We start from the raw sequence: 27,277 nt of genomic DNA on the forward strand, positions 1-27,277 counted from the left end.
ACTTGTTTTTTTTTTGTGTACACGCACCCATCGTTCTTATATATTTTTTTGTGGCAGCGTGGTGGCGCACATCATAAAACATCGCGCCAATAGTGCACTTGCAATAGGCGCAATAGGCCCTTGTTGAGTCTGTGTCATCCTTGCGAATCCACTCAACCACACATCGCGAAATTTTTGGGTATACGTTTTTGGCATCTTTTATCAAACTTTTAATGAATCTAATAAAAAAGAGTATACAATTTAAAGCTCAGCGCACAAATGACACTCGATCACTTTCGATGAATTTGTGAACTACTTATTGTTCACAACTATTGCACTATTGTTCACAAGTTTGTGCATTTATCGATATTGTTATAATTTTGAACAAGTTGAGTTCTTTTTAAGATGATGTTATTGTGAGATCACAAAAATCACAAAATTGCTAAAAATTGCATAATTTAAAAAAAAAAAAAGCTATATTTGTGGCTAATAGCAATTTAAAAAAAAAAATTGCAAACTCATATTCAAAAATGCTAGATCTAGCAACTTAATGGCTAAAATGGCAGCACTGAGTCTATGTGTTCTCTGGTTAGTGGTGGAGGTAACATTTTTACAAAACATCCAACAAAAATATCGATATCAGTTTATTTAAAACATCGATGTATCGATGTTGCGCCCAGCACTATTGCTCTAGTACGCATAATCATAGTTCGGGATAGTTTATTTACGTTGCAATATTTTTTTTTTTGGTTAATATGTCCTCGGAACTAATAGCAACAGTTTTTGTTGCGATATCATTAAGGTCTATCGTATCAATGAGCTCCTACTCAGGATTTAACAAGCCGCCGATGTTTGGTGATTATGAAGCTCAGCGACACTGGCAGGAAGTTACATTTAATTTAGAAGTAAAATTGTGGTATACTAATAGTACGCGCAATGACCTACTGTATTGGGGATTAGATTATCCACCCCTTACAGCATATCACAGTTATTTACTTGGCCATGTAGCAGAGAAACTTAATCACAGCTATGTTGAATTATACAAGAGCAGAGGTCTTGAATCAAAGGAGCACAAGAGCTATATGCGCTTTACAGTTTTAGCAGCGGACGCTTTCATTTTTATTCCTGCTATATTGGTTTTGTCTATTTTTATGGATCGCACTTTTAAAAAAAACTTGAGTCAACAAATGCAACTACTCTTCGCAATATATCCAGGCCAAATATTAATCGACAATGGACACTTTCAGTACAATAACATATCCCTTGGACTCGCATCTGTAGCTGTCGCTGCTTTGCTGTGTGATCAAAATTACTTTGCAGCTTTTACCTTTACGTTGGCTTTGAATTATAAACAAATGGAATTATACCATGCCTTGCCGTTCTTTGCTTACCTCCTGAGCACATCTCTATTTGAAAAAAGGTATATTATTAGAATTAAGAAATCATTTTATACCCTGCATCCATTGAAAATGTGGAATTAGGGTATTATTGACTAACCAGACGACATACAGTATGTCCATTAATTGTTTGCAAAACAAAAAAAGTCGTACAAATTCAACTTTAACATCATATTTAATTAGGAAAGGCACTTTTTCTCAGAATTTTTTTTACATTAGTTTAGTTTCTTAAGAAAATAAATAACAAAAATAATAAGAAAAGCAACAAAAACAAACAAAATAATTACAAACAAAAACAAGTAAGAACGTTGCAGTCGGGCGATACCGATTGCAGAAGCCTCATTCACAGCCCAAACGCTGTCAACCAGAGTATATAGTGCAATTTTCAAGTCTAGTGCGCAACAAAAAACAGGGCATGATCCCATTAAAATTGGAAAATCATCGATAGCTATTGCTATGAGAATTGCATTATTGCATTCAAATTACACACATATATAATTTATACTTTTTTGACCTTTAATAATATATATTTATATTAGCTGGCCCGCAAACGTTACATTGCCCTCTATATTATTTCTAGGTAAAAAATTGTTGAAAGCTATGTTGTTCAGGTTGGGATACACTCTGATTAATTTATTAATCGGATTTTCATTCAAGCACCTTGTGGTAAACGACATTCTTCGTTTTTTGGTCAAATTGACCATGAGAAAAACACGCATTTTCTAGATTGAGGCCACAAATAGTCAAAGATTGGCCCTGTGATTTGTTGATCGTAAAAATTGTATTTTAGAACCCCTAATAGGTTTACGACTTTTACAGCTACTCTCTACTAAATTAAGAGTGATAACTTTTTTTGTGTACCAAAAGCAAACAGAATGAAATGTATATAAAGTTAAAATAAAAACAATGATTGATTTTACCATTCAATGGATTAATCATTTTGATATAAAAGTGATACCCATCGTCTCCTTGCCAAAACATCAGCGGGTATTGTAAAGCGTCATATGAACGGTGCGTTTCAGATATTCTTTGTAATTGCCCAGTACTGCGTCGTGTAAGCACAATATCGCATGCTTCCAAGCTTTCACCAACAATCAGGATTGCCACTTCATCGATTGTTGGAGCATTAAATGTGCGTTCATGTGTTCCAGCTGGTCTTTTATCTGCTCTGATTACTGCTTATAGTCATCTCTTGGCATGCACTCTAAAGCAGTCTTGAACAGCTTGACCAATGCATGATGCTCGTGAAGCATTTGCTGCAAATCTTGGAGAATTGCTCTTTTCATAGCTGTGTTGATTTCTTGACGCCGGTCAAGTTGTTCTTCTATATTGTCCATGAAGTATATTTGCAAGAATTAGTGCTGTGCATCTTCAATAGGTTGCAATGATCCAGTGCGATGGCAAATCTGGCCTTGAATCTTTAAATTCAAAGCCATAGTTATAGTTAGATTTACAAACACTTTTTACAGAAATCTAACAAACTACATCATTCCAATTTTTTTTTTTTTTTTACAATCATAGAAAATAAAAATTTTAACGTAAATTACCTTAAATGTCGGATTATATTCGTCTCCAATAATTTCCACCCCAAATGTCATTTGGAAACAGGCATTGTATTTTTGAGTGTTCGCTAGAAAATGTCGTGATTCTAGTGTTTCGCCATAAAGCAGGGAACGCAACCGGGCGTTTCACCAGCAAACTTCAATGCGCAACAATGCTGGCAAACAACGTCCATTGGACCAATGCAAACTAAACGATTCAAGCTGTAATCAATGGTGCAATCATATCAAAACGCTGCTCGATTCAAATCAATCCTTGAACCATTTCTTATTGCCGTTTCACGGGCTGCCTCTCTTTGAGAGGCACGAATTAAGGCCCTTCTTTGCTGGTACTAACGCGGCGCTCTTCTCGGGCGATTTCTCGCTCTTTGTTAGATAATTGACTCGCGATATTCCGTTTCCCAATTGCATTATGGGTCCGCCGGGAAAGATTAGATCTTCTAGGACGCGGCATTTTTATTAATAGTAATACTGCCCAAAACCATATAAAACAATCGAGAAATATACATATAAATAATTTACACAAAATATTTGTTTGAGACAAACAAATATTATTGTATAATATGAGAGCAGGACCGAAAACTGTCACTGTTATCAAGCCTACTGAGTATCAATGGAAATTTGAATCTTTAGGGAAAAACCGCGTTTTTCAAGTATTCGTCAAATTTGTTCAGTATTTTAAAGATCTACTGACCTACTCGTAGCGGAGGCAAATCCATCAAATGAAAAACCATGAAAATTGGTCCAGCACATATCAAGTTATAAGTCTCTGTACACTTTTACACAACTCTCTTATATATATATATAGATTTACACAAATTTATGTTTGAGACAAACAAATACCTGAACTTTCGAGATATTTAGCTTTTGTAAAAGTCCAAAAATATAAAAAGCCAAAAATACACTTTTTAATAATTAACTTTTTTTTGAATTTCGAATTTTGAATGTTTTATTTATTTTTGATTAGTCAGGTTTTAATCTTTTGATTTTTGTTTTTTTTTTTTTAATTTTTGTTTTTTTTTTTTTTAATTTTTACAGATTTTTGATTTGAAATATTTATAAAGTTTAAAAGTCCAAAAATATAAAAAGCCAAAAATACACTTTTTAATAATTAACTTTTTTTTTTAATTACGAATTTTGAATTTTTTATTTATTTTTTGAACAGTCAGGTTTTAATCTTTTGATTTTTTTGAATTTTTGCAGATTTTTGATTATACTATATATTATATATTTATACCCTGAACCCATTTTCAATGGGAAATCAGGGTATAATGGTTTTGTTGAAATGTATGTAACAGGCAGAAGGAGGCGTGGCAGACCCCACAAAGTATATATATTCTTGATCAGGGCGACGAGCTGAGTTGATTTGGCCCTGTCCGTCTGTCTGTCCGTCTGTCCGTATGTATGAACGCGTCGATTTCAGAAGATATAAGAGCTAGAGACTTCAATTTTTTTTTTAAATGTCCGTAATTACAGCGCGTATATCAAGTTTATCATTAAAAATCGATAACTCATCCCGATCTTTTTTTATCGATAAAAAACCTTATCGAAAACCAGTTATAAAATTATATCTTCTACACCTTTATTGATAGTCTCCAAATTTTTAATCTATGCTTATATGCAATTTATACAATTTCGGTTTTTGTTAAAATTTACTCCCACCCCTATATTCACCCCCTCACCTACATATTTGTAAAAGGCGTATTTCAAATACTAGAGACTTCTGCTTTGGCAATGACATGCATATCCATACTTTAATCATAATCTGAAAGTTTCATGAAGATCGTATGTCCACAAAAAAAGTTATTAAGCAATTAAGTTCTCATAGTAAGCGCTCACTGCCGCCCATGCGTGTTTATGCTTGTGTGTGTATATGTATGTAATTGTTTGTGTATGTGTGTGTGTGTGTGTGTCTTTTTGGCGTGTTTCTTGTGTAAGCTGAAAGACGCGAAAAATTATTGAAATAGCTATTACTCCAAGGGTTCAGGGGATCTCGTAGTCGAGTAGTCTCGACTAGAAGCTTTCTTACTTGTTTTCTTTTTGATTTGGAAAAAAAAATTTTTTTTGTTGATTTTTTTTTTTAATACTTTTTTTTTTTTTTTTTCTTTGAATAGTCAGGTCTGCTCGAGGCTGTGCCGTAGACTGACTGACTACATTTGTTTATTTACTTCTATACAGGACCGAAACTGTCACTGTTGTCAAGGCTACTGAGTATAAATGGAAAAAACCGCGTTTTCCAAGTATTCGTCAAATTTTTTCAGTATTTTAAAGATCTACTGACCTACTCGTAGCGGAGACAAATCCAACAAATCAAAAACCATGAAAATTGGTCCAGCAGATCTCGAGTTATAAGTGCTTGGACACTTTTACACAACTCTCTTTTATATATATAGATATATATATATTTATATCCATATATTGGATACCGGCTTCAAGCTAACAGCAGATCTGCGCGATTTTCCTATACATGGGCACACGATCATCGTCTATTCTATGCGTACAGACAGAAGCGCGCCTTTTCTCACATTCTTAGAATTACTATTGATTTCTGGACCTTCTAGCCATTTTGTCTTTCTTAATAAGCTATTCTATTTTAGCAACTGGCTGGTCAAGCAAAGCAGTGGTGCGGGTGATCAAGGCGACGCAAGCAATGTTAGAGTAGAAGGTTCGAAGCTCTCCGAACCCATTGAAAATGGGAAATCAGGGTATAATGGTTTTGTGAAAAAGTATGTAACGGGCAGAAGGAGGCGTGGCAGACCCCACAAAGTATATATATATTATTGATCAGCATGACGAGCTGAGTCGATATAGCCCTGTCCGTCTGTCCGTCCGTATGAGTGCGTCGATCTCAGAAGTTATAAGAGCTAGAAATTTGGCATGGATACTCGTGTGTACCATACGCAGTACGAGCTTGCTTTATTTTTTCTATAAATCGTCCGATAACTTTTTTTATCGAGAATAATCGAAAAATTGATTTTGTTTTTTTAGCCTAATTTGAACATTTTATGACATTTTAGTCTTCAAATTTGCGTTGTGTATAAAGTTAACCGATACAAAGATTTTGTGATTTACAGATTTTGGAAACCACGCCCCTTCTCCCCCAATTTGTAAAAATCGCATTTCAAGTACTAGAGATTTGTGCTTTGGAATGTACACACATATTCACCATATAATTACACTCTGAAGTTTCATGAAGATCGTATGTCTACAAAAGAAATTATTTGACAAATAAATTCTCTTAATATTTCCCACACTGCAGCGCAGTCGCTGCTTACTGCGCAGTTAGCAGAGCGCAGGCTTATTTATTTATTTATTTCTTAATGCTATTGACAAAAACGAGAGTCAATTTTAATTTAAAAAAGCCTATACAAAGTACACGATATAATTTCAAATAGTAACACCAACCCGATGGGGGTATTTTATTTGCCAGTCCGGCCGGCTATGCCCACGTCTCACAGCCAAATATGGTCAGTGATACTATTGAAGCTATGAAAAGAAAGTGTTAGTAAGAAACTTAAAAAAATAAAATATTAAAATGTTGGTTATTAACAATATCTAGCATAATTAAAATAATTCTTAAAATAATAATAAAAATAAAAAAATAATAATAATAATATAAAAAAAATAAATAAATAAAAGTTAAAAAAAAAAAACAATAATAAAAAAAAAAGAAAAAAAAAGAAAATAAGAAGAGACAAAGTATAGAAAAAGAAAAAGGACGGTAATAAAAGAAGTTGCAAGAAAAGTTAATAAAAAGAATAAGAAATAATAAAAAGAAAAGAGAAGGGGAAGAGCCAAAAATAGAGTATAAGAATAGCATTGAGAAATCACTAACACATCATTAGCAGCAAAAACGTATGCCAATGCTTATGCCTGGGCATTGTGAGTGATTTACCTAAGATAAGCTGATAGTAAACTTTTTATTTTAGGAGGAGAGAGCTCAAAGAAAAAACGTGATAATATTTATTAAAATTAACACAAAGAACATGAAACGCACTGTGCAAAGAATAATCCCTAGTGCACACAGGTAAATGAAGCGGACGATAGTGTCTAGTTGCTCGGGACGGAACCGAAAAATTTAGACGACCCAACAAAGAGGACGAATCAATATCACCACTAATCAATTTATGCAGAAAAACAATTCCTAAAATTGTTCTGCGATTGGTTAGCGATGGAAGATCAATTAGCTGGAGCCTACTATGATAAGACGGTAATCGTAAATTACTGTCCCATCTAAGGTCTCTTAAGGCAAAGAGAAGAAACTGTTTTTGGACCGATTCGATACGATCCTGATACAGTTTATGTTGCGGAGACCATACGACAGAGCAATACTCTAGAATAGGACGCACAAGCGAAGTAAATAAGCGCTTGGTAATAAAAGGATCTTTAAATTCCTTAGACCAACGTTTAATAAAGCCAAGCACACTTTTGGCTTCATTAATGATGGTAGAAATATGAAGATTAAAGTTAAGTTTACAGTCAAAGAACACACCAAGATCTTTGACTGTAAAGATGCGTCGTAAGGAAATATTGCTAATTTTATAATCAACAATTAGAGGAACGGTACGACTGAAGGTCATTGTCATACACTTTGAGCAATTTAGGTCAAGCTGGTTTGCCACACACCAAAGTTGAAATGCATTTAGGTCATCTTGAAGGTGAAGATGTCCATTTGCCCTGGAGTATGGAAGGCAAAGTTTTACATCATCAGCATACATAAATATAGTGGAGTACGAGATACAACTAGGAAGGTCGTTTATAGAAAGGGAAAAGAGCAATGGGCCCAAATGGCTACCCTGAGGTACACCAGACGAAACAAAGATAAGTTTAGACATAGCTGTTCTCAGCAAGACTCTTTGGGTTCTACCCGTTAAATAGGATGAAATCCAAGAGACAAGACTGGGTGAAAATCCTAAGCGTTCAAGCTTAAGAATTAGTATGTGATGATGTACTGAGTCAAATGCTTTACTGAAGTCCGTATAAATAACATCGGTTTGCATTTTTTTGGAAAAGCGAAGTGAACTCAAGTAAATTAGAGGACGTAGATCGATTTTGAACAAAACCATGTTGAGATGGTTGAATAATCGATTTGCAAAAATGCTGCAAGGCCGATGTTATGATTTTCTCAAATAACTTCGGAATAGCAGATAATTTCGCGATGCCTCTATAATTGGAAATATCAGATCTTCCACCTTTTTTATATAAGGGAATGATAAAAGATTCTTTCCAAATTGAAGGGAACACAGAATTATCCAAGGACAAGTTAAACAATTTTAGTAATTGTGACTGAAGAGAAACACTGCACTCTTTAATCACACAACTAGGAATATTATCAGCACCAGGAGAGAAAGATGATTTCAATGTCCTAATGGCTGCAGCCAGAGAGGATGCAGTAACTTTGGGAGTGTTTATAGATCCATATTCAGGAAGAGAATAAGGATATGAGTTGCTGTAGAGATCAGCAGAAGAATAAGTGGATTGAAAAAAATCAGCAAATAGATCAGAGGAATCCTGATCATTGCATGTTTTTTCACCTCCAAGGACAAATGAGGACGGCAAACCAGAGGATTTACGCTTCGAGTTTACAAATGAGAAAAATTGTTTGGGATCTCGAGTAAACTGACGTTTGCAACGTGTAAGATAATTCTCATAACAGCATAGAATTTAAAAGATTGAAGTTTGACTTGGCAATGGAATATTTGGACCAGTCAATACTTGAACCAGACTTTTTGTAATTTTTAAAACATTTAGTTTTAATGTTTCTCAAGTTCGAAAGAGTTTTGGTGAACCAAGGTGGCTTATTTGAAACTGGCGAAATACGGCGGAGAGGGACACAAACATCCAGAATAGAGTTTAAGGTAGAATAAAAAAACGATGCTGCTAAATTAATATCAACCGATTCATATAAAATAGACCAGTCTGTTGAATTAATTAGTTCGTTAAGCAAAACGAAATTGCATTTACGATAACAACGACTAAGTTTAGAAGGCATTGGTGTAGTAGAGGGAGGATTATCGATAGTTAATAAAACCTCTAAAGTGGGGTGATATATATCCTCAGGTAAGGAGAAAGGAGTTGATATCGCGACATTAATGAGCGAATCATGATTAACAAACACAAGATCAAGAGTGCGATTAAGATGGTTTGAAATAGAGTTCATCTGAAACATAGACAGGTTAAACAATTCATCAAAAAGATAGTGATCAATTGTCGGAATAAAGTAATTTGCATTACAAGTTGAAGACCAAGAAGTGTTCGGAATATTAAAATCACCCAACACAAGAAGACAATCTCTATCATTTACATGTTCATTAACTTGTTTAATACAATTTATGTGGTGAGCATAAACTTGTACATCAGAAGAGGGAGGGATATAAGAACATGTGATGTATAATGAGCACGATGGGAAAGTTAATTTAACCGCTATAATCTCCACATCATGAAGGGACGAAAAGGTAAACAATTCAGAGTGGATAATGGACTTAACCGCAATTAACACCCCACCACCTCTGCGCGACGAACGGTCGAGTCTATAAATAGTGAAATTACTTGAAAGAATTTCACTATTATGAATTACTACTTAGCCATGTTTCAGTGAAAGCGATAATATCATATTGTACACTGAAACTATGCAAGAAAAGACTTTTAAGTTTTGAGTTTAAGCCACGTACATTTTGATAAATCAGGGACAGCTGAGAAGAGGTTTGTAAGTAATTTAGTTTTTTGGTACAACGTTTGATGAAGATTGCACCGAAGGTAAATTTACTGAAATGGGCATCGATCTGTTACGATTTTTGGGTTTAAATTCATGAACAACTACATGAGGTGGCCAGAAATTAGGATCACAAAGGGTTTTAAAGTATTCTACAGGCACATTGATTTTGAACGAAGCAATTTCACGCGGTGTCGCAAAACTAAACTTCGATATAAAAACATTAGCCGGAATCTTATTTGAGATAAAAGCCGATACTGCCTCAATGGTAGTGTCAGATGAAAGCCTAGATAAGAAAACTTGCTTTCTAGGAGAGACAACAGATAAGGTAATGCTCTGAGAGGCTGACTTATTGTCACTCTTTGTTTGAGCAACAATAGAAGTAACATCCAAATTTGGGACAGGGGCTTGAGTTTCAATAGAAGCCTCAATAGGAGAAACAGATATGGGACAAGGTGAAGGTGGTAGCAGAGCAGTGCGTGTGGATGCATATGTATGTATGTGTGCATAAAAGAAGTGCAGAATGATTAGAATATCAGCTTGGAGGGTTCAGGGTATCTCCTAGTCGAGCAGTCTCGACTGGAGCTTTCTTACTTTTTTTTTTTTTTTTTATACCCTGAACCCATTGAAAATGGGAAATCAGGGTATAACGGTTTTGTGAAAAGTATGTAACAGGCAGAAGGAATCATCGCAGACCCTATAAAGTATATATATTCTTGATCAGGATGACGAGCTGAGTCGATATAGCCCTGTCCGTCCGTCCTTCCGTCCTTCCGTCCGTCCGTCCGTATGAGCAAAAGGATCTAAGAAGATATAAGAGCTAGAGAGCTGAAATTTGGCATGCATACTCGTGTATACCATAGGAAGTACAAGTTTATCATATTTTTTCGATAACTCATCCGATAACTTTTTTATCGAAAATAATCGAAAAATCGACATTGTTTTTTCAGCCTAATTTGAACACTTTTAGACCTGGAGACTTCAAATTTGCGTTGTATATAAAGTTAATGGAAACAAAGATTTTGCAATTTACAGATTTTGGATACCACGCCCCCTTCGCCCGAATTTGTAAAAAACGCATTTCAAGTACTAGAGACTTGTGCTTTGGAATGTACACACATTTGAACATTATGATTACGTTCTAGTTTCATTAAGATCGTACGTCTACAAAAGAAATTATTCAACAAATAAATTCTCATAATATAGCCCACACTGCAGCGCTGCCCAAGCGTAGCCGCTGCTTACTGCGCAGTTAGTACAGCGCGTGCTTATAAGTGCACGTGTATTTATGTGTGCATAAAATACTTAACACTTAATACTCTTCTTTTCTTAGTCGAATAATTTTATAAGTTTAAATTTGTTTCTTCTAAAATAGCCCTCAAATACATACATATGTATACGCAATTACATACATATGTATATATGTAAGTCTGCACGCATAGCATCAAGCATTCCAGCCTTATACACGCGCTCATTTGTATGTGGGTATGTAAGTACACATAAATGCGTGCTCTAGCATATTCTAACAATCGTTGCGATTGATTTTCGAATTTCCAGCCGCTACACGGCTTTTCTTTCTTTTTGTGGCGTCATAACAATAATGTGATTTTGTTTTAACTGCTATTGATCGAAACGACGCGGTGGTGCTGTAGGCTGAAGCGCCGGCGATCTTTATTTTAGATATTTTGACATGAACATGCTATTCGGTTTGGGAGCGAGTTCAAATCCCGCGGAAAACACTTGTTTGTAAATTGCAATTTTTTTTTTTGTTATTTTAGCTTTTTTATATTTTATTATACCCTAAACCCATTTTCAATGGAAAATCAGGGTATAATGGTTTTGTTGAAATGTATGTAACAGGGAGAAGCAGGCGTGGCAGACCCCACAAAGTATATATATTCTTGATCAGGGTGACGAGCTGAGTTGATTTGGCACTGTCCGTCTGTCTGTCCGTCCGTCTGTCCGTATGTATGAACGCGTCGATTTCAGAAGATATAAGAGCTAGAGACTTCAAATTTTTTTTAAAATGTCCGTAATTACAGCGCGCATATCAAGTTTATCATTAAAAATCGATAACTCATCCCAATCTTTTTTTATCGATAAAAAAAACCTTATCGAAAACCAGTTATAAAATTATATCTTCTACACCTTTATTGCTAGAGTCTCCAAATTTTTAATGTATGCTTACATGCAATTTATACAATTTCGGTTTTTGTTAAAATTTACTCCCCCCCTCTAAATTCACCCCCTCACCCTCACTTTTGTAAAAAGCGTATTTCAAATACTAGAGACTTGTGCTTTGGCAATTACATGAAATCGTAAGCGTAATCGAAAGTTTCATGAATCGTACGTCCATAAAAAAAGTTATTAACAATTAAGTTCTCATAGTAAGCGCACACTGCAGCCCATGCGTGTTTATGCGTGGGTGCTTGTGTGTATATGTGTTTGTGTATGTGTGTGTGTATGTGTGTGTGTATGTGTGTGTGTGTATACGTTTGTGTGTGTATGCGTGTGTGTGTCTGTGTGCCTGCTTGGAGGGTTCAGGGTATCTCCTAGTCGAGCAGTCTCGACTGGAGCTTTCTTACTTTTTTTTTTTTTTTTATACCCTGAACCCATTGAAAATGGGAAATCAGGGTATAACGGTTTTGTGAAAAGTATGTAACAGGCAGAAGGAATCATCGCAGACCCTATAAAGTATATATATTCTTGATCAGGATGACGAGCTGAGTCGATATAGCCCTGTCCGTCCGTCCTTCCGTCCTTCCGTCCGTCCGTCCGTATGAGCAAAAGGATCTAAGAAGATATAAGAGCTAGAGAGCTGAAATTTGGCATGCATACTCGTGTATACCATAGGAAGTACAAGTTTATCATATTTTTTCGATAACTCATCCGATAACTTTTTTTTATCGAAAATAATCGAAAAATCGACATTGTTTTTTCAGCCTAATTTGAACACTTTTAGACCTGGAGACTTCAAATTTGCGTTGTATATAAAGTTAATGGAAACAAAGATTTTGCAATTTACAGATTTTGGATACCACGCCCCCTTCGCCCGAATTTGTAAAAAACGCATTTCAAGTACTAGAGACTTGTGCTTTGGAATGTACACACATTTGAACATTATGATTACGTTCTAGTTTCATTAAGATCGTACGTCTACAAAAGAAATTATTCAACAAATAAATTCTCATAATATAGCCCACACTGCAGCGCTGCCCAAGCGCAGCCGCTGCTTACTGCGCAGTTAGTACAGCGCGTGCTTATAAGTGCACGTGTATTTATGTGTGCATAAAATACTTAACACTTAATACTCTTCTTTTCTTAGTCGAATAATTTTATAAGTTTAAATTTGTTTCTTCTAAAATAGCCCTCAAATACATACATATGTATACGCAATTACATACATATGTATATATGTAAGTCTGCACGCATAGCATCAAGCATTCCAGCCTTATACACGCGCTCATTTGTATGTGGGTATGTAAGTACACATAAATGCGTGCTCTAGCATATTCTAACAATCGTTGCGATTGATTTTCGAATTTCCAGCCGCTACACGGCTTTTCTTTCTTTTTGTGGCGTCATAACAATAATGTGATTTTGTTTTAACTGCTATTGATCGAAACGACGCGGTGGTGCTGTAGGCTGAAGCGCCGGCGATCTTTATTTTAGATATTTTGACATGAACATGCTATTCGGTTTGGGAGCGAGTTCAAATCCCGCGGAAAACACTTGTTTGTAAATTGCAATTTTTTTTTTTGTTATTTTAGCTTTTTTATATTTTATTATACCCTAAACCCATTTTCAATGGGAAATCAGGGTATAATGGTTTTGTTGAAATGTATGTAACAGGGAGAAGCAGGCGTGGCAGACCCCACAAAGTATATATATTCTTGATCAGGGTGACGAGCTGAGTTGATTTGGCACTGTCCGTCTGTCTGTCCGTCCGTCTGTCCGTATGTATGAACGCGTCGATTTCAGAAGATATAAGAGCTAGAGACTTCAAATTTTTTTTAAAATGTCCGTAATTACAGCGCGCATATCAAGTTTATCATTAAAAATCGATAACTCATCCCGATCTTTTTTTATCGATAAAAAAACCTTATCGAAAACCAGTTATAAAATTATATCTTCTACACCTTTATTGCTAGAGTCTCCAAATTTTTAATGTATGCTTACATGCAATTTATACAATTTCGGTTTTTGTTAAAATTTACTCCCCCCCTCTAAATTCACCCCCTCACCCTCACTTTTGTAAAAAGCGTATTTCAAATACTAGAGACTTGTGCTTTGGCAATTACATGAAATCGTAAGCGTAATCGAAAGTTTCATGAATCGTACGTCCATAAAAAAAGTTATTAACAATTAAGTTCTCATAGTAAGCGCACACTGCAGCCCATGCGTGTTTATGCGTGGGTGCTTGTGTGTATATGTGTTTGTGTATGTGTGTGTGTATGTGTGTGTGTATGTGTGTGTGTGTATACGTTTGTGTGTGTATGCGTGTGTGTGTCTGTGTGCCTGTGTGTGCGTTTGTGTGTGAGTGTATGTGTGCCTGTGTGTGCGTTTGTGTGTGAGTGTATGTGTGTCGCAGTTCGCAGTTAATGTCGTGTTTCTTATGTAAGTTGAAAGACGCGAAAAATTATTGAAATATCTCGACCAGAGCTTTCTTACTTGTTTTTTGTTAATTTAGTTGTAAATTGCTCATAGAAGTGCATTTTATAAGGCTGTAAGTTTTTCCACGGAAATACCTGCATAATTCTTCGTTCGCGACGAATTATACCCTGAACCCATTTTCAATGGGAAATCAGGGTATAATGGTTTTGTTGAAATGTATGTACCAGGCAGAAGGAGGCGTGGCAGACCCCACAAAGTATATATATTCTAAATCAGGGCGACGAGCTGAGTCGATTTGGGCTGTCCGTCTGTCTTCCGTCCGTCCGTCCGTCCGTATGTATGAACGCGTCGATTTCAGAAGATATAAGAGCTAGAGACTTGAGACTGTTGTTTCCTAGGTCCGTGTATATCACGCGCATATCGAGTTTTTCTCTATATATCTATAACTTCTCCCGATATTTTATTATCGATCAAAAACCTTATCGAAAGCCAGTTATTTAACTAGATCTCCTACACCTTTTAAAATGTAGACTTATACCCCCACCTTTATATCCACCCTCACCTTTGTAAAATGCGTATTTCAAGTACTAGTGAGTTGTGCCCTGGAATGTACATACATTTTCACCATATGATTACGCCCTGAAAGTTCCATTATAGTTTGATTGTAAATCTAGAAATTAAAATATTCAACAAATAAATTCTTATAATGTTGCCCACACTGCAGCGCAGCCCAAGCTTAGTCGCTGCTTACTGCGCAGTTAGCAGAGCGCGTTCTAATACGTGCGTGTGTATGTATGTGTGGCGAAAAGAAGTGCAGAATGATTAGAAAATCAGATTAGAGGGTTCAGGGTATCTCCTAGTCGAGCAGTCTCGACTAGAGTCTTCTTACTTGTTGCTAGTAGTGATATTGATTCTTACTTTTTCGGATTGCAACCAAGCTTAGAGAGCTGCGCATATAAATGCTGAATCTTTGACTGCTTTGATTTCGATGACTTTTCCCATGTCATTGAAAATTTTTATACCCTGAACCCATTTTCAATGGGAAATCAGGGTATAATGGTTTTGTTGAAATGTATGTAACAGGCAGAAGGAGGCGTGGCAGACCCCACAAAGTATATATATTCTTGATCAGGGTGATGAGCTGAGTCGATATATCCCTGTCCGTCTGTCTGTCCGTCCGTCTGTCCGTATGTATGAACGCGTCGATTTCAGAAGATATAAGAGCTAGAGACTTCAATTTTTAAAATGTCCGTAATTACAGCTCGGATATCGAGTTTATCATTAAAAATCGATAACTCATCCCGATCTTTTTTATCAATAAACAACCTTATCGAAAACCAGTTATAAAATTATACTTCTACACCTTTATTGCTAGAGTCTTCAAATTTTTAATGTATGCTTATATGCAATTTATACCATTTCGGTTTTTGTTAAAAAAAAAATTATTGAAATAAATATTACTCTAAGGGTTCAGGGGATCTCGTAGTCGAGCAGTCTCGACTAGAGCTTTCTTACTTGTTTTAATTTTAGTTAAAGATATTTTTATTATTTTAATTTAATTTAATTTTTATTTATTTTTTTTTTTATTTGTATTCTTTACTATTAATAGTTATTACAGTTCGATTTTACATTCGCATTTTCTTAGATTTCGGTATCTATCAATATTATCATTAACATTACTCTTCTGTTATTCTCGATCCTACAATCTGTGTCCTGCCGGATACAACAATTCTTTCTATCATTCCTTATTCATACCAACCATTGGTCTTTACCTTTATATAATTTTCGCTGTTATTTCAAGCTCATCGACACACCTGACGGATAACACATCGTCTCTCTAAGACGGATAACTCATCGTCACACTTGACGGATAACTCATCGTTTCTCAAAGACTGATAACTCATCGTCGCACCTAACGGATAACTCATCGTCTCTCATAGACGGATAACTCATCGTCAAACCTGACGGATAACTCATCGTCTCTCATAGACGGATAACTCATTGTCTAACCGTTATTCCTCTTTGCATCTTGCATTGTCTATATAGCGACACAGTCTCGTTACTATGAAGTTTTACAACATCGCAAAGAAGCATCGCAACATTGTGTCAGATTGACTGACGCAACAGTGCACCAATACATTGCTATATCATCAACATTTCACTTTCATGTTAATTACATAATTCTCTAACACGGCCTTCCTGACGATTAAACGTCCTCGTGCAGTTAAAACTCATCTCATTTTTAATCAAAATAAGTTAACTCGATTACATACTTTCATCATCCAATATAACATATTCGCACCATTTAAACATTTACATTTGCTCTCATCAATATTATCAAAATAAATCTCTCTGTTCATTGCCCACATAATCATTACTTTATGTCATTACACATTTCCTAATGTCTTCAAATGTTGGTTACTGCAAATAAACTCAACCATTTGAATTTCACTTTTATCTCACGCCCATGTTACACCATCAAATAGCAGTGTTACGGGATATCTCATCTACATTCTCAAAGAACAACGTACTTTTCCGCAACCACTCACCCATTTGGCTCTCCATCGAACGTCAGTTTGGCAGGATATCGCTAAAATTCAGTAGCTCGTAGTCTTCTGCACAAACCCGATCATTTGGCTTTCCATTTTATCATACCACAGTTAAACAGGCTCTTGCCGCCACTCTGCGACGATATATACCACATATACCAAGATATTTCACTAGATTAACTGTCCGCCATGAACAATGTCAGCCTTCACCAGCGTGACCATTGACAACTGAACCTAGCCCCTGTGTATGATGTCCTCCACACCTTCTAGGTGGCATAGGTAACCTCTTAACCAGCGTCTTTTTCACCGTGGTCAATGTCGTCAAATATTTCTGTTTCGATTTGCTTATCTGGTAATGCTCGCAAAAACTTATGCGAATACTTCTATTTTCTCTTGTTTGTTAATGATTTCAACATGTAACGGTCACCTTTTAGCAATTCAGTAACTAAAAATGGTCCCTTAAATTTGGGATCCAGTTTTGTCTGATGTTGCTCTTCACTTTTTATCAAAACGTAATCACCAATTTTGTATTTCTTAATTTGCCATAATCATGAACTTGTTTCTACTGCTGTCAACACACCTTTCATAGTATTCATCATGCGCTCCACTTGTCTATTAGCTCTACTAACGCTTGTTGCTATCAAATGCAAATCTATTTGATTACTTGAGCAAAAATCTTTAAAGCCACTACTTGCAAAGCTTCTGCCATGATCTGCAATAATACGATAAGGTGCTCCAAAAAGTGCTACAGTCGACTTTACGGCTTCAACGCAATTATTTGTGTCTATGTTTAACGTGTGATGTAAATGGACAAACTTAGTAAATGCATCTACCGACATATTCTTTTACATCATTTTTACCACTGAACTTGCCGCTAATATCTATGTGTGTAGTATGCCAAGGTATTTCAACTTTTGGGAATGTGATACATTCCATTTGTATTTTCCGGACGAAGGCTTAAAAAATTTGCATGTTATACTATGTTATACACATTTCCTTACATATTTCATCATACGTTGAAACCAATATTGCTCAAAATCTTGTCTAGTGTTTTCTGCCTACCCAAATACATTATTGCTTCATGCTCATGATAAATTACAGACTATCTGAAAGCATTCAATATCGCAGGCACACGTGTCTTGCCATTTCGCTGAATAATGCGATATAGCAACCCGGTTAATTTCATATTTTAAAACATCGTTTTGAGTTCCCAGCGTTTGATTGTTTGACTATGTCCATTTTGTTCATATCGCGTTGCTGCCCCGCCAATATCCAATTACTTCTACTTTCTTCACAATTTTGAGCTCTGTCGGATATAAAGGATTTCGGGACAGAAAATCTAAAGATCCGCACCTCGGAACACACACATCTGAGCACCGCGATCACGCTCCGAAAGTCCCACAAAGACAGTCCCACCACAAGAGAAACCATCCAACAAACAAACTCTCAGAACACCGGTCTCAACGCAGCGCAGCCCGAGCGCAGCTAGTAGAGCCGGTGCATGCGCCACCGTATGCGTACACAAAAATGCGCAGAATAACCGGAACAACAGCCCAATGAGCCAAGGGCATCTCACAGTCGAGCAGTCTCGACCCGAATACTGTCACTTGTTTCATATAGCCTTTTGTGCAAAGCTATCTTTAACCAAGGAATAATACACCAGAATCAAATATAATTGGAAAGCTCTCACCTCGGATGAGTATACTTATCTGCGATTCATCTACCACACATATTTCAGCTACAGTCGCACATCAATTTTCAGCGTCAACGTTTGCCACGTCAGCGTTAAATTTTCGAAGAATGGCGTCACGTTTCTGCGGCTCACTTCACGTATTGATAGTCTTGACAAATTCGGTTTTGTAGGTGCAAAATTGTACGCCACTGCTCCTCCGAGAACGTATATTCACTATAAACAAGTCGCCCTCCAACGCATCGTGGAAAAAAATAAAATAAAAAAATATATATATATATATATTTATTTTATAGTGAATGAATAGACGATGGGATGATTGTTTCTAAGGGGACGCTGGGACGATTTGTTTATGAGTAGTCGCTATTAGTTTATGTTGAGCGATGAAGGGGATCGTGGCTTTAGTTTTTTGTTTAAGTGTAGGTGAGCGCTGATGGATATATTACTTCCCCATCCTAAAGAGATTAGCCTGTCATCAGGCGGAAAATGTAGGGTACAATTGTGTTTCTTTTCGGGGAGTGATTGTTCTGGTATTGAATTATTTGATTTCATGGCTGTTTCATGTCTTAATTAATAATAATTTTCTTTGATATTCTCTCAAATTTAATGATTACAAATAGTACTAGACTTATAATAGTAATTACAAAAGTTGTAGTGGTTATAATATTGAACGTCTTATTATATTTTGTATTTTCTAAAACTATTTGTTTTGTTTGTAGTAATAATATTGGTTCTGTTTTTACACCCTGAACCCATTTTCAATGTGAAATCAGGGTATGGCTTTGTTGAAAGGAGGCAGAAGGAGGCGTGGCAGACCCCACAATGTATATAAGTTAAGCGCACCCACACTAGAGTACTAGTGATTGGGGACGCTGTGTTGGGTTCTTGTGAATATATAACAACTTGGTGTTCGATGAAATAATATATTTGATATAATTTGGAACAATAGGTCTGAACTGTGTCTGGTCCGAATATAAACTGAACTAAATGTCTGACTGGACTCTCCAGCCTCCTTAGATTGTCGAAAGTCTTAACTCTTCCCCATCTAAATATCTGCGTCCCGCAGATCAGGGTGCATATGTCCATTATAACGATATTCATCCAATATAAATTGTCTAATATAATGATAATTATCCAATATAAATTGCCCAATAAATGATATTTATCCAATACGATATCCATCCAATATAAATTGTCCAATATAATGATAATTATCCAATATAAATTTATTATCCAGAGTCCATAAATTAGCATAAAGAGGGCCATCGATATCCACCTTCAAGTTAATTCAAAGCATTCATAGTTCCATACATTTAGTATTCATTTGTGGTTATGACAATACATCCAACATTGTAAGCGCATTTATTTCATTCCGTCTGGCATCTCGGAAATCCCTATTACCATGAATGATCGAAACTAGGAGGGATATACCACGTGTAAAATGCTGTGGATGTTATGGGTGCTAAGGAAGTTAAGGAAGCTAAAAGAAGATTATTGCAATATAATTAAATGTGCTATGGGTGCTAGGAAGTCAAGGAAGTTAAAAGAGGATTATTACAATATAATTAAATGTGCATTTTCCTTCGTTTTTTCTATTTTCTTAAATATGATTTATGAAGAATTTTTCCAGTTTTTGTTTTGTTGATAATCATTAATTCCACGAGACATATATGTCCCATGTACTTCATTACTTCTTAATGAAATATTCTGTAAATTCACACAAATGGCATAAGCTTCCGGTAAATTTTTAGGTTTGCTAACTGTTGACATCCTCGGTAGGCCACCGTTTAATCCCCTTATAAATACGTCTAAAGCTCTGTTTCTATACGATTCTATTAATGCAGATAATGCCACGACTGGTTGTTCGCTGTTGTATTCTTGATCAGGGCGACGGGCTGAGTCGATTTGGCCCTGTCCGTCTGTCTTCCGTCCGTCCGTCCGTCCGTCCGTATGTATGAACGCGTCGATTTCAGAAGATATAAGAGCTAGAGACTTGAGACTTTTGTTTCCTAGGTCCGTGTATATCACGCGCATATCGAGTTTTTCTCTATATATCGATAACTCATCCCGATATTTTATTATCGATCAAAAACCTTATCTAAAGCCAGTTATTTAACTATATCTCCTACGCCTTTTAAAATGTAGACTTATACCCCACCCCTATATCCACCCTCACCTTTGTAAAAGGCGTATTTCAATTACTAGAGAGTTGTGCTTTGGAATGTACATACATTTTCACCGTATGATTACGCCCTGAAAGTTTCATTATAGTTTGATTGAACATCTAGAAATTAAAATATTCAACAAATAAATTCTTATAATGTTGCCCACACTGCAGCGCAGCCCAAGCTCAGTCGCTGCTTACTGCGCAGTTAGCAGAGCGCGTTCTAATACGTGCGTGTGTATGTATGTGTGGCGAAAAGAAGTGCAGAATGATTAGAAAATCAGATTAGAGGGTTCAGGGTATCTCCTAGTCGAGCAGTCTCGACTAGAGTCTTCTTACTTGTTGCTAGTAGTGATATTGATTCTTACTTTTTCGGATTGCAACCAAGCTTAGAGAGCTGCGTATATAAATGCTGAATCTTTGACTGCTTTGATTTCGATGACTTTTCCCATGTCATTGAAAATTTTTATACCCTGAACCCATTTTCAATGGGAAATCAGGGTATAATGGCTTTGTTGAAATGTATGTAACAGGCAGAAGGAGGCGTGGCAGTCCCCACAAAGTATATATATTTTTGATCAGGGTGATGAGCTGAGTCGATATATCCCTGTCCGTCTGTCTGTCCGTATGTATGAACGCGGCGATTTCAGAAGATATAAGAGCTAGAGACTTCAATTTTTAAAATGTCCGTAATTACAGCTCGGATATCGAGTTTATCATTAAAAATCGATAACTCATCCCGATCTTTTTTATCGATAAGAAACCTTATCGAAAACCAGTTATAAAATTATATCTTCTATACCTTTATTGCTAGAGTCTCCAAATTTTTAATGTATGCTTATATGCAATTTATACAATTTCGGTTTTTGTTAAAATTTACCCCCTCCCCTATATTCACCCCCTCACCCTCACTTTTGTAAAAAGCGTATTTCAAATACTAAAGACTTTTCCTTTGGCAAATAGATGCATATCAATGTTATAATCATAATCTGAAAGTTTCATCAAGATCGTATGTCCACATAAAAGTTATGAAACAATTAAGTTCTTATAGTAAGTGCACACTGCGCCCATGTGTGTTTATGCTTGTATGTGTTTGTGTATGTGTGTGTAAATGTTTGTGTATGTGTGTGTGTATCTATGCCTGTGTGTGCGTGTGTGTGTGTGTGTGTGTGTTTTTTTTTTTAATATTCGTTTATTTATGATCTTATTATACTACAAGTGGTGGTGGTGGTGGCTCGGATAGCGCGCGATGCTTGCGGGACGGCCGTAAAGCATTGCTTCGCAAGCACTGTGCCTGGTACAGCTCGTCTTCTTATTCGCTCGACTCTGCGCAGCTCCATCATCACTGTGGCCGCGAAGGTGCTTATTAGTTCCGAAGCTTCCTCCGATTCCAGCATGGCGTTGACTATGTTGTCAGCTCTGATGGAGCGGCCCAGTGCCACTTCTAGAGGACGCCTCTCCTTCAGGAACCGTCCAGATACGAAAAGGATGTGGTTGGCGTCTTCCACATGCCTTCGCCCGCACCAGGTGCACTCGTCAGTTTCCTCGTGACCAAAGCGCTTCAAATAGCTCCGAAAGCATCCATGGCCCGAGAGGATCTGCGAAAGATAGAAGTTAACCTCGCCGTGTTTGCGGTTGACCCATGGTTCAAGCTCCGGGATGAGCTTGTGCGTCCACTGCCCTTTAGCTGAGCTATTCCACTTTCTTTGCCATCGTGCGATGCTGTTCGCCCTGATAGCGTTGAGTCGCGCAGGCGCGTGCGAATTCCGCTCCACGGCTTCGGCGACCAAGTACTCCAGTGGTAACATACCAGCTATGACGAGCGCCGCGTCATCGGAGATAGTCCTGAAAGCGCAGCTGCCTCTGATTGCGCTCAGTCTGTAGATCGCGCAAATGCCCCGGCTGTAGCTCGGCGTTGCCATCGCTCTTGCCCATATTGGCGCAGCATATAAGGATGACGGACCTAATGACGCTCATTAGAAGGAGACGTCGTTGCTGTTTAGGTCCCCGCGTGTTAAGCATAATTCTCGAGAGAGCTCTACAAGAATCAGCTGCCTTTTTATGCACATACTCTAAGTGCTCGCGGAAAGTTAATCTTGTGTCTATCATGACACCAAGATACTTTATCGCCCTCTTTGACGCGATGGTGACGCTGCCGATCTTTATATTGGCAGTTTCCACTCTTTTGCGACTGCTGACTAGTACAACTTCGGTCTTGTGTACCGCTACCTCGAGCCCAGCTCCAGTCAACCTGCTTCGTATGCGATTGATACTTTCGCTGCACATATCCTCTGTATCTTTCAGCTCCTTTCCTATGGCTACGACAGCTACATCATCAGCAAAGCCAATGGTGTGCGCACCTGCTGGTAGTTCCAAGCGCAGTACGCCGTCGTACATGATATTCCATAGGAGAGGCCCCAGCACTGAGCCTTGGGGTACTCCAGCTGACACTGTATGAGTTTGGGGACCCTCACTCGTGTTGTATACCAGTGTTCTTCCTCTGAAGTAGCTCTTTATTATCTCTCTTAGATATTTAGGGATATTATATTGTGACAGCGCATTCAGTATCATATCCCAACTAGCTGTGTTGAAGGCGTTCCTTACATCCAGGGTCGCGATGATGCAGTATTCCTTCTTCCCGTGGCTCCATCTGGTGCCTTGAATAGCGGAAGTGGCCAGACCAACAACTTTGTTTATTGCATCGGTTGTTGACCGGGCCTTCCGGAATCCAAATTGATTTGGTGCCAGGCCTCCGGCACTCACCTCACCAATTTCTCAAACACCTTTTGTCTAAGAGACAGATCGGTCTGTATGAAGATGGCTCATCTGGTGGTTTGCCAGCCTTGGGTAGCAACACCAGGTTCTGGGCTTTCCATTTTGCCGGGAACGTCTCTTGAATTAGACATTCGTTGAATAATTCAGCGAACGTACTAGGGTGCAAGGCGAGGGCTAGCTTTAGCGATTTGGGATCCCGTCCGGCCCTGGAGCAGTGTTGGTTTTAAGACCCCCGAGAGCTAATATGATTTCTTCCTCTGTGACTAAAACAATTTGAGTGCTCGTTGAGCCCTGATTTGCAGACTCGGACTCTGGGGCATGAATGGAGCTTAATCTTTCTGGAAAGAGCGTTTCCACAATCGATTTAAGCTCCAGACGATCCGTACGCTGCACCTGTCTACCTGCGTATAGTCTTTTAACTTCTATCTTATATGCCCTGCCCCAAGGGTCATATTCGGCTGAGTCGCACAACTCTAAAAAGCATTCTCTTTTGCTTGCCCGAATGGCCCTCTTCAGCTGTCTGCTAGCTGCCTGGTAATCTAATTGTTTCTCAAAAAATGGAGACCTACCGCGAGCCCGTTGGTAGCTTCTTCTCGCCTGGATGCACTTGCGACGAATGTCACCTACTTGTGCATTCCACCAATACGTATGCTCTTGTTGTCGCGTGAACTGCTTGCGGCGTAACATGCTGCTATTGCAGGCACTCTGTATTTGGGCTACCATTTGGCGTGCTCGGGCCTCAGCATTACCAATTGTGCCCAGAGACTGAATGGCCTCTGAAAAGACCGCGGGATCAAAAGTGAAGGTGTACTCGTGGCCAGTGTTGAGCAGTGCAACATCTAGTGCCGCGAAGATCTCCAGTAGGATACGACCTCTGGCATTTGTTGAGTTGCCGCATACCCACAACGCAGCTTTGCCATTAACGTCTGTTGACCGTGTCCTAGGGCAGCTGGTTATAGTGGTGGGGCTCACTGAGAAAAGCTACGTCTATACATTTTTCCCTAATGGTCTGCTCTAGAAGATCTTGAGCAGCAATACAATGATTTAAGTTAAGCTTCAAGAACCTTGACATTTCATTTTACGAGCAGCTTCACGGTAGGATGGGCACTTGAAGCTGCCTCCTGAATGGTCCGTCTGCTTTTCACCTTTCCGGATGCAGAGGCTACATTTTGGTGGCTTGGTGCATGCTTTTGCACTGTGACCCATCTCTCCACATCTGAAACAGGCGCCCTTTAGGTCACAGTCGCTGCGACAGCTTGCTGCCATACGACCGTAATCGAGGCACTTGAAACAGCGTTTAGGCTGTTCCACGGCTCAGATACGGCATACTACCCATCCTATTCTAATTTTGGACAGCTCGAGCAGAGTTTTACCTTTCCCAATTGGAAGAGCAACCGTAGCTCTTTGCTGTCCACCAAAAGCTGGCCGAAGCGATTTGTGTTTTATTTAACCTTAAAAAACCACGACAAATAAATCAAGACCTCCACATAGGCAGATGCCCCGCTTAGAATCGCAGCTTCTGGAAGAACCACTTGTTCTTGCCCTCCTTGTACACCGACTCGAATTTGACGCGAGTCTGGAAACGATGCGTCTTGCGCTTGACAGGATCCTTCAGGTCCTTGGGCGACAATTTCTCAAAGCTGATGTCGTGCGCTGTGTAGCGGGTGGGCATCAGATGATTGTAGTTCAGGCTCTTCAGGAAAGGCTTGATCTTGGACTTCTTCTTCAACTTGTTCTTGCCCATCTTCTTGGTCACCTTACGAGGGTACCTGTCGATGCCGGCAACGAGTGCATGACCGAAGAGCTTCTCCGGCGTGCCATCATCGGAAGTCTTCACAATGATAGCCTTGCGGCCGGCGTAACGTCCACTGAGGACGATTACGATCTTGCCCTGTTTCATAATTTTCCTCATCTTGGCGGAGGTCTGTTCGATAGCCTCATTGGGTTTTGATAGCCTCATTGGGTAGTGAGCTATCCTTCAACTCCACCCTAATTGCCTCTGTGTTCGTGTGTGTGTGTTTGTGTGTGTGTGTGGCATTGGTGTAGGTATCAATATCTTACTACAGCACTTGCAAGCTTCAATTTTTGACATCGCGCATGAATGCATAGAATGAAAACCGGCATTAGATTTTCCAGCATGATAATGCTCAAATTCAGACCCGATCCGTGAAGTCCTGCATTCAGGGCCAAAAAATTGATCTCATGGAGTGGTCACCATACTCACTCGACCTTAATATCATTGGAAACGTCTGGGGATGGTTGGTCAGGAAAGTATATGAGTCCGGAAAGCATAATAGTACAAAGACAGAGTTAATCGAAGGTACTGAACACGATTGGTCAACCATATCCTTGAATAATATTGAACAACTTTATAATTCCATTCCTAATCGAATTTTTGAAGTATTTTCAAACAAAAAACGGCACTATGCACTACTAATATTGCTTAAAAATAACAATAGCTTAAAATACAGGTGTTATTTTTGGTCATTAACTTAAATAAATTGAATTTAGCTCAGGGGGCGCTAATCTGATGACCAAATTTTTGTTGCATGTTTTTTGTACATTTTCAAAAAAAAAAATTATTTAAAAATCCCTATTGTTACAGTAGCCATTCTTTTTGTATTTTAAAAAGAAATAAATGGAGTATAATGAAAAAAAATTTCAAAGATAGAGCTCTGATGGTTTAGATTTTATTTAGCTTTGAGGTTGAGTGTAAAGGGGGGCGCTAACCTGATGACGCGCAGTGTATACTTTATTGAAGGGGCAAATTGAAAAGTGGTAAAGTTTTGAATGTGTGTTAGTGTTTTTTCTTCAGTTTGTAACTATTGAGATATATTATTATTATATATAATTATATATATTTCTTTTTAGTGTAAACTCGGCCGTTAAAGAGCTTACTAAAGTAGCTACCATTGTGCTATTCACTTTTGTGGTTTTATGGTATCCTTGGTTAAGTTCAATTGACTCAGCTGCAGAAGTATTCCACCGCCTCTTCCCTCTTGGACGGGGGGTATTTGAAGACAAAGTCGCCAACGTTTGGTGCAGCATTAATATCGTTTATAAATTAAGGTAAATAATACCCTTATATGTTTGTGAATTGTAGATATGTAATATTACATATTTTTGATTTTTTTTAGAAAATACATAAGTAATCACAAAATGGCATTAATTTGTTTTGGAACTACATTATTAGCAGCTCTACCTATTAATGTGCATCTCTTTTTCTGGCGAAGTAAATACACATTCATATTAACTTTATTTAATACAGCTGCTGCGTTTTTCTTGTTTTCATTTCAAGTATGTATAAACAATATATTATATATACCAAGTTAATTCAAAACTAACATTTTTTTTTTAGGTTCATGAAAAGTCAATTTTGCTTGTAGTCCTGCCGTCCTTTTGCCTAATTTACTGGTGGCCAACGGAAATGCTATGGTTTCTTAAAGTTTCCGTTTTCAGTATGATTCCACTCCTAAAAAAAGATAACTTGTTAGTTCCAACAGTGGCTCTAATGATTATTTTCCGTTTCACTTTTAAAAATTGGGTAACCAAAACTGATGATATTACTATATCTAAAAGGTATTTTAAAATGTCAATCGAACAAGTCTCAGAAATGTTAATGATTGCCACTTTGCTAGCGTTTTTATTAATAGAACCACCGTATAGGTTTCCAGACACTTGGCCATTAATAATTTCTATAATAAGTTGTGGTCATATATTGATATTTCTAATTTGGGGGTATACCAAACAGTTAACGTAAATCTCATTATTAAAAAACTTGATAAATCGAACATTATGTTTTTATTTACTATTTATTTACTCTTTTACCAGCATATTG

General features: G+C 37.6%; 1 protein-coding gene and 1 pseudogene across 2 annotated transcripts; one reads left to right on the forward strand and one right to left on the reverse strand.

Moving 5' to 3' along the window:
* Nucleotides 1–629: 629 nt before the first annotated feature.
* gny (ALG6 alpha-1,3-glucosyltransferase garnysstan) lies at nucleotides 630–27,230 on the forward strand. 2 transcript variants are annotated; one of them, XM_089466340.1, is made up of 5 exons: nucleotides 630–884; nucleotides 1,227–1,399; nucleotides 26,311–26,508; nucleotides 26,577–26,736; nucleotides 26,798–27,230. In XM_089466340.1, exons 1-5 carry the CDS (start codon nucleotides 735–737, stop codon nucleotides 27,197–27,199), a joined length of 1,083 nt encoding a protein of 360 aa, XP_089322466.1. In that variant the 5' UTR covers nucleotides 630–734; the 3' UTR covers nucleotides 27,200–27,230. The 2 variants fall into 2 exon arrangements, with proteins under 2 accessions (XP_089322466.1, XP_089322465.1); XM_089466339.1 differs by having other exon boundaries at nucleotides 630–1,399.
* Nucleotides 24,869–25,396, reverse strand: LOC149270132 (large ribosomal subunit protein eL27 pseudogene; annotated as a pseudogene).
* Nucleotides 27,231–27,277: the final 47 nt, after the last annotated feature.

Source organism: Drosophila arizonae, chromosome 3 (genome assembly GCF_054131065.1).
Source record: "Drosophila arizonae isolate 15081-1271.41 chromosome 3, UAZ_ARI_1.0, whole genome shotgun sequence".
In the NCBI taxonomy this organism is placed as follows: domain Eukaryota; kingdom Metazoa; phylum Arthropoda; class Insecta; order Diptera; family Drosophilidae; genus Drosophila; species Drosophila arizonae.

What these genes read in the sequence shown, in the direction of transcription:
- gny (XM_089466339.1), top strand. Translation starts at nt 735, where the DNA reads ATGTCCTCGGAACTAATAGCAACAGTTTTTGTTGCGATATCATTAAGG. An exon ending in ACATCTCTATTTGAAAAAAG is followed by an intron (nt 1,400 to 26,310) that starts GTATATTATTAG and finishes ATTTCTTTTTAG; the next exon opens with TGTAAACTCGGCCGTTAAAG. An exon ending in AATATCGTTTATAAATTAAG is followed by an intron (nt 26,509 to 26,576) that starts GTAAATAATACC and finishes GATTTTTTTTAG; the next exon opens with AAAATACATAAGTAATCACA.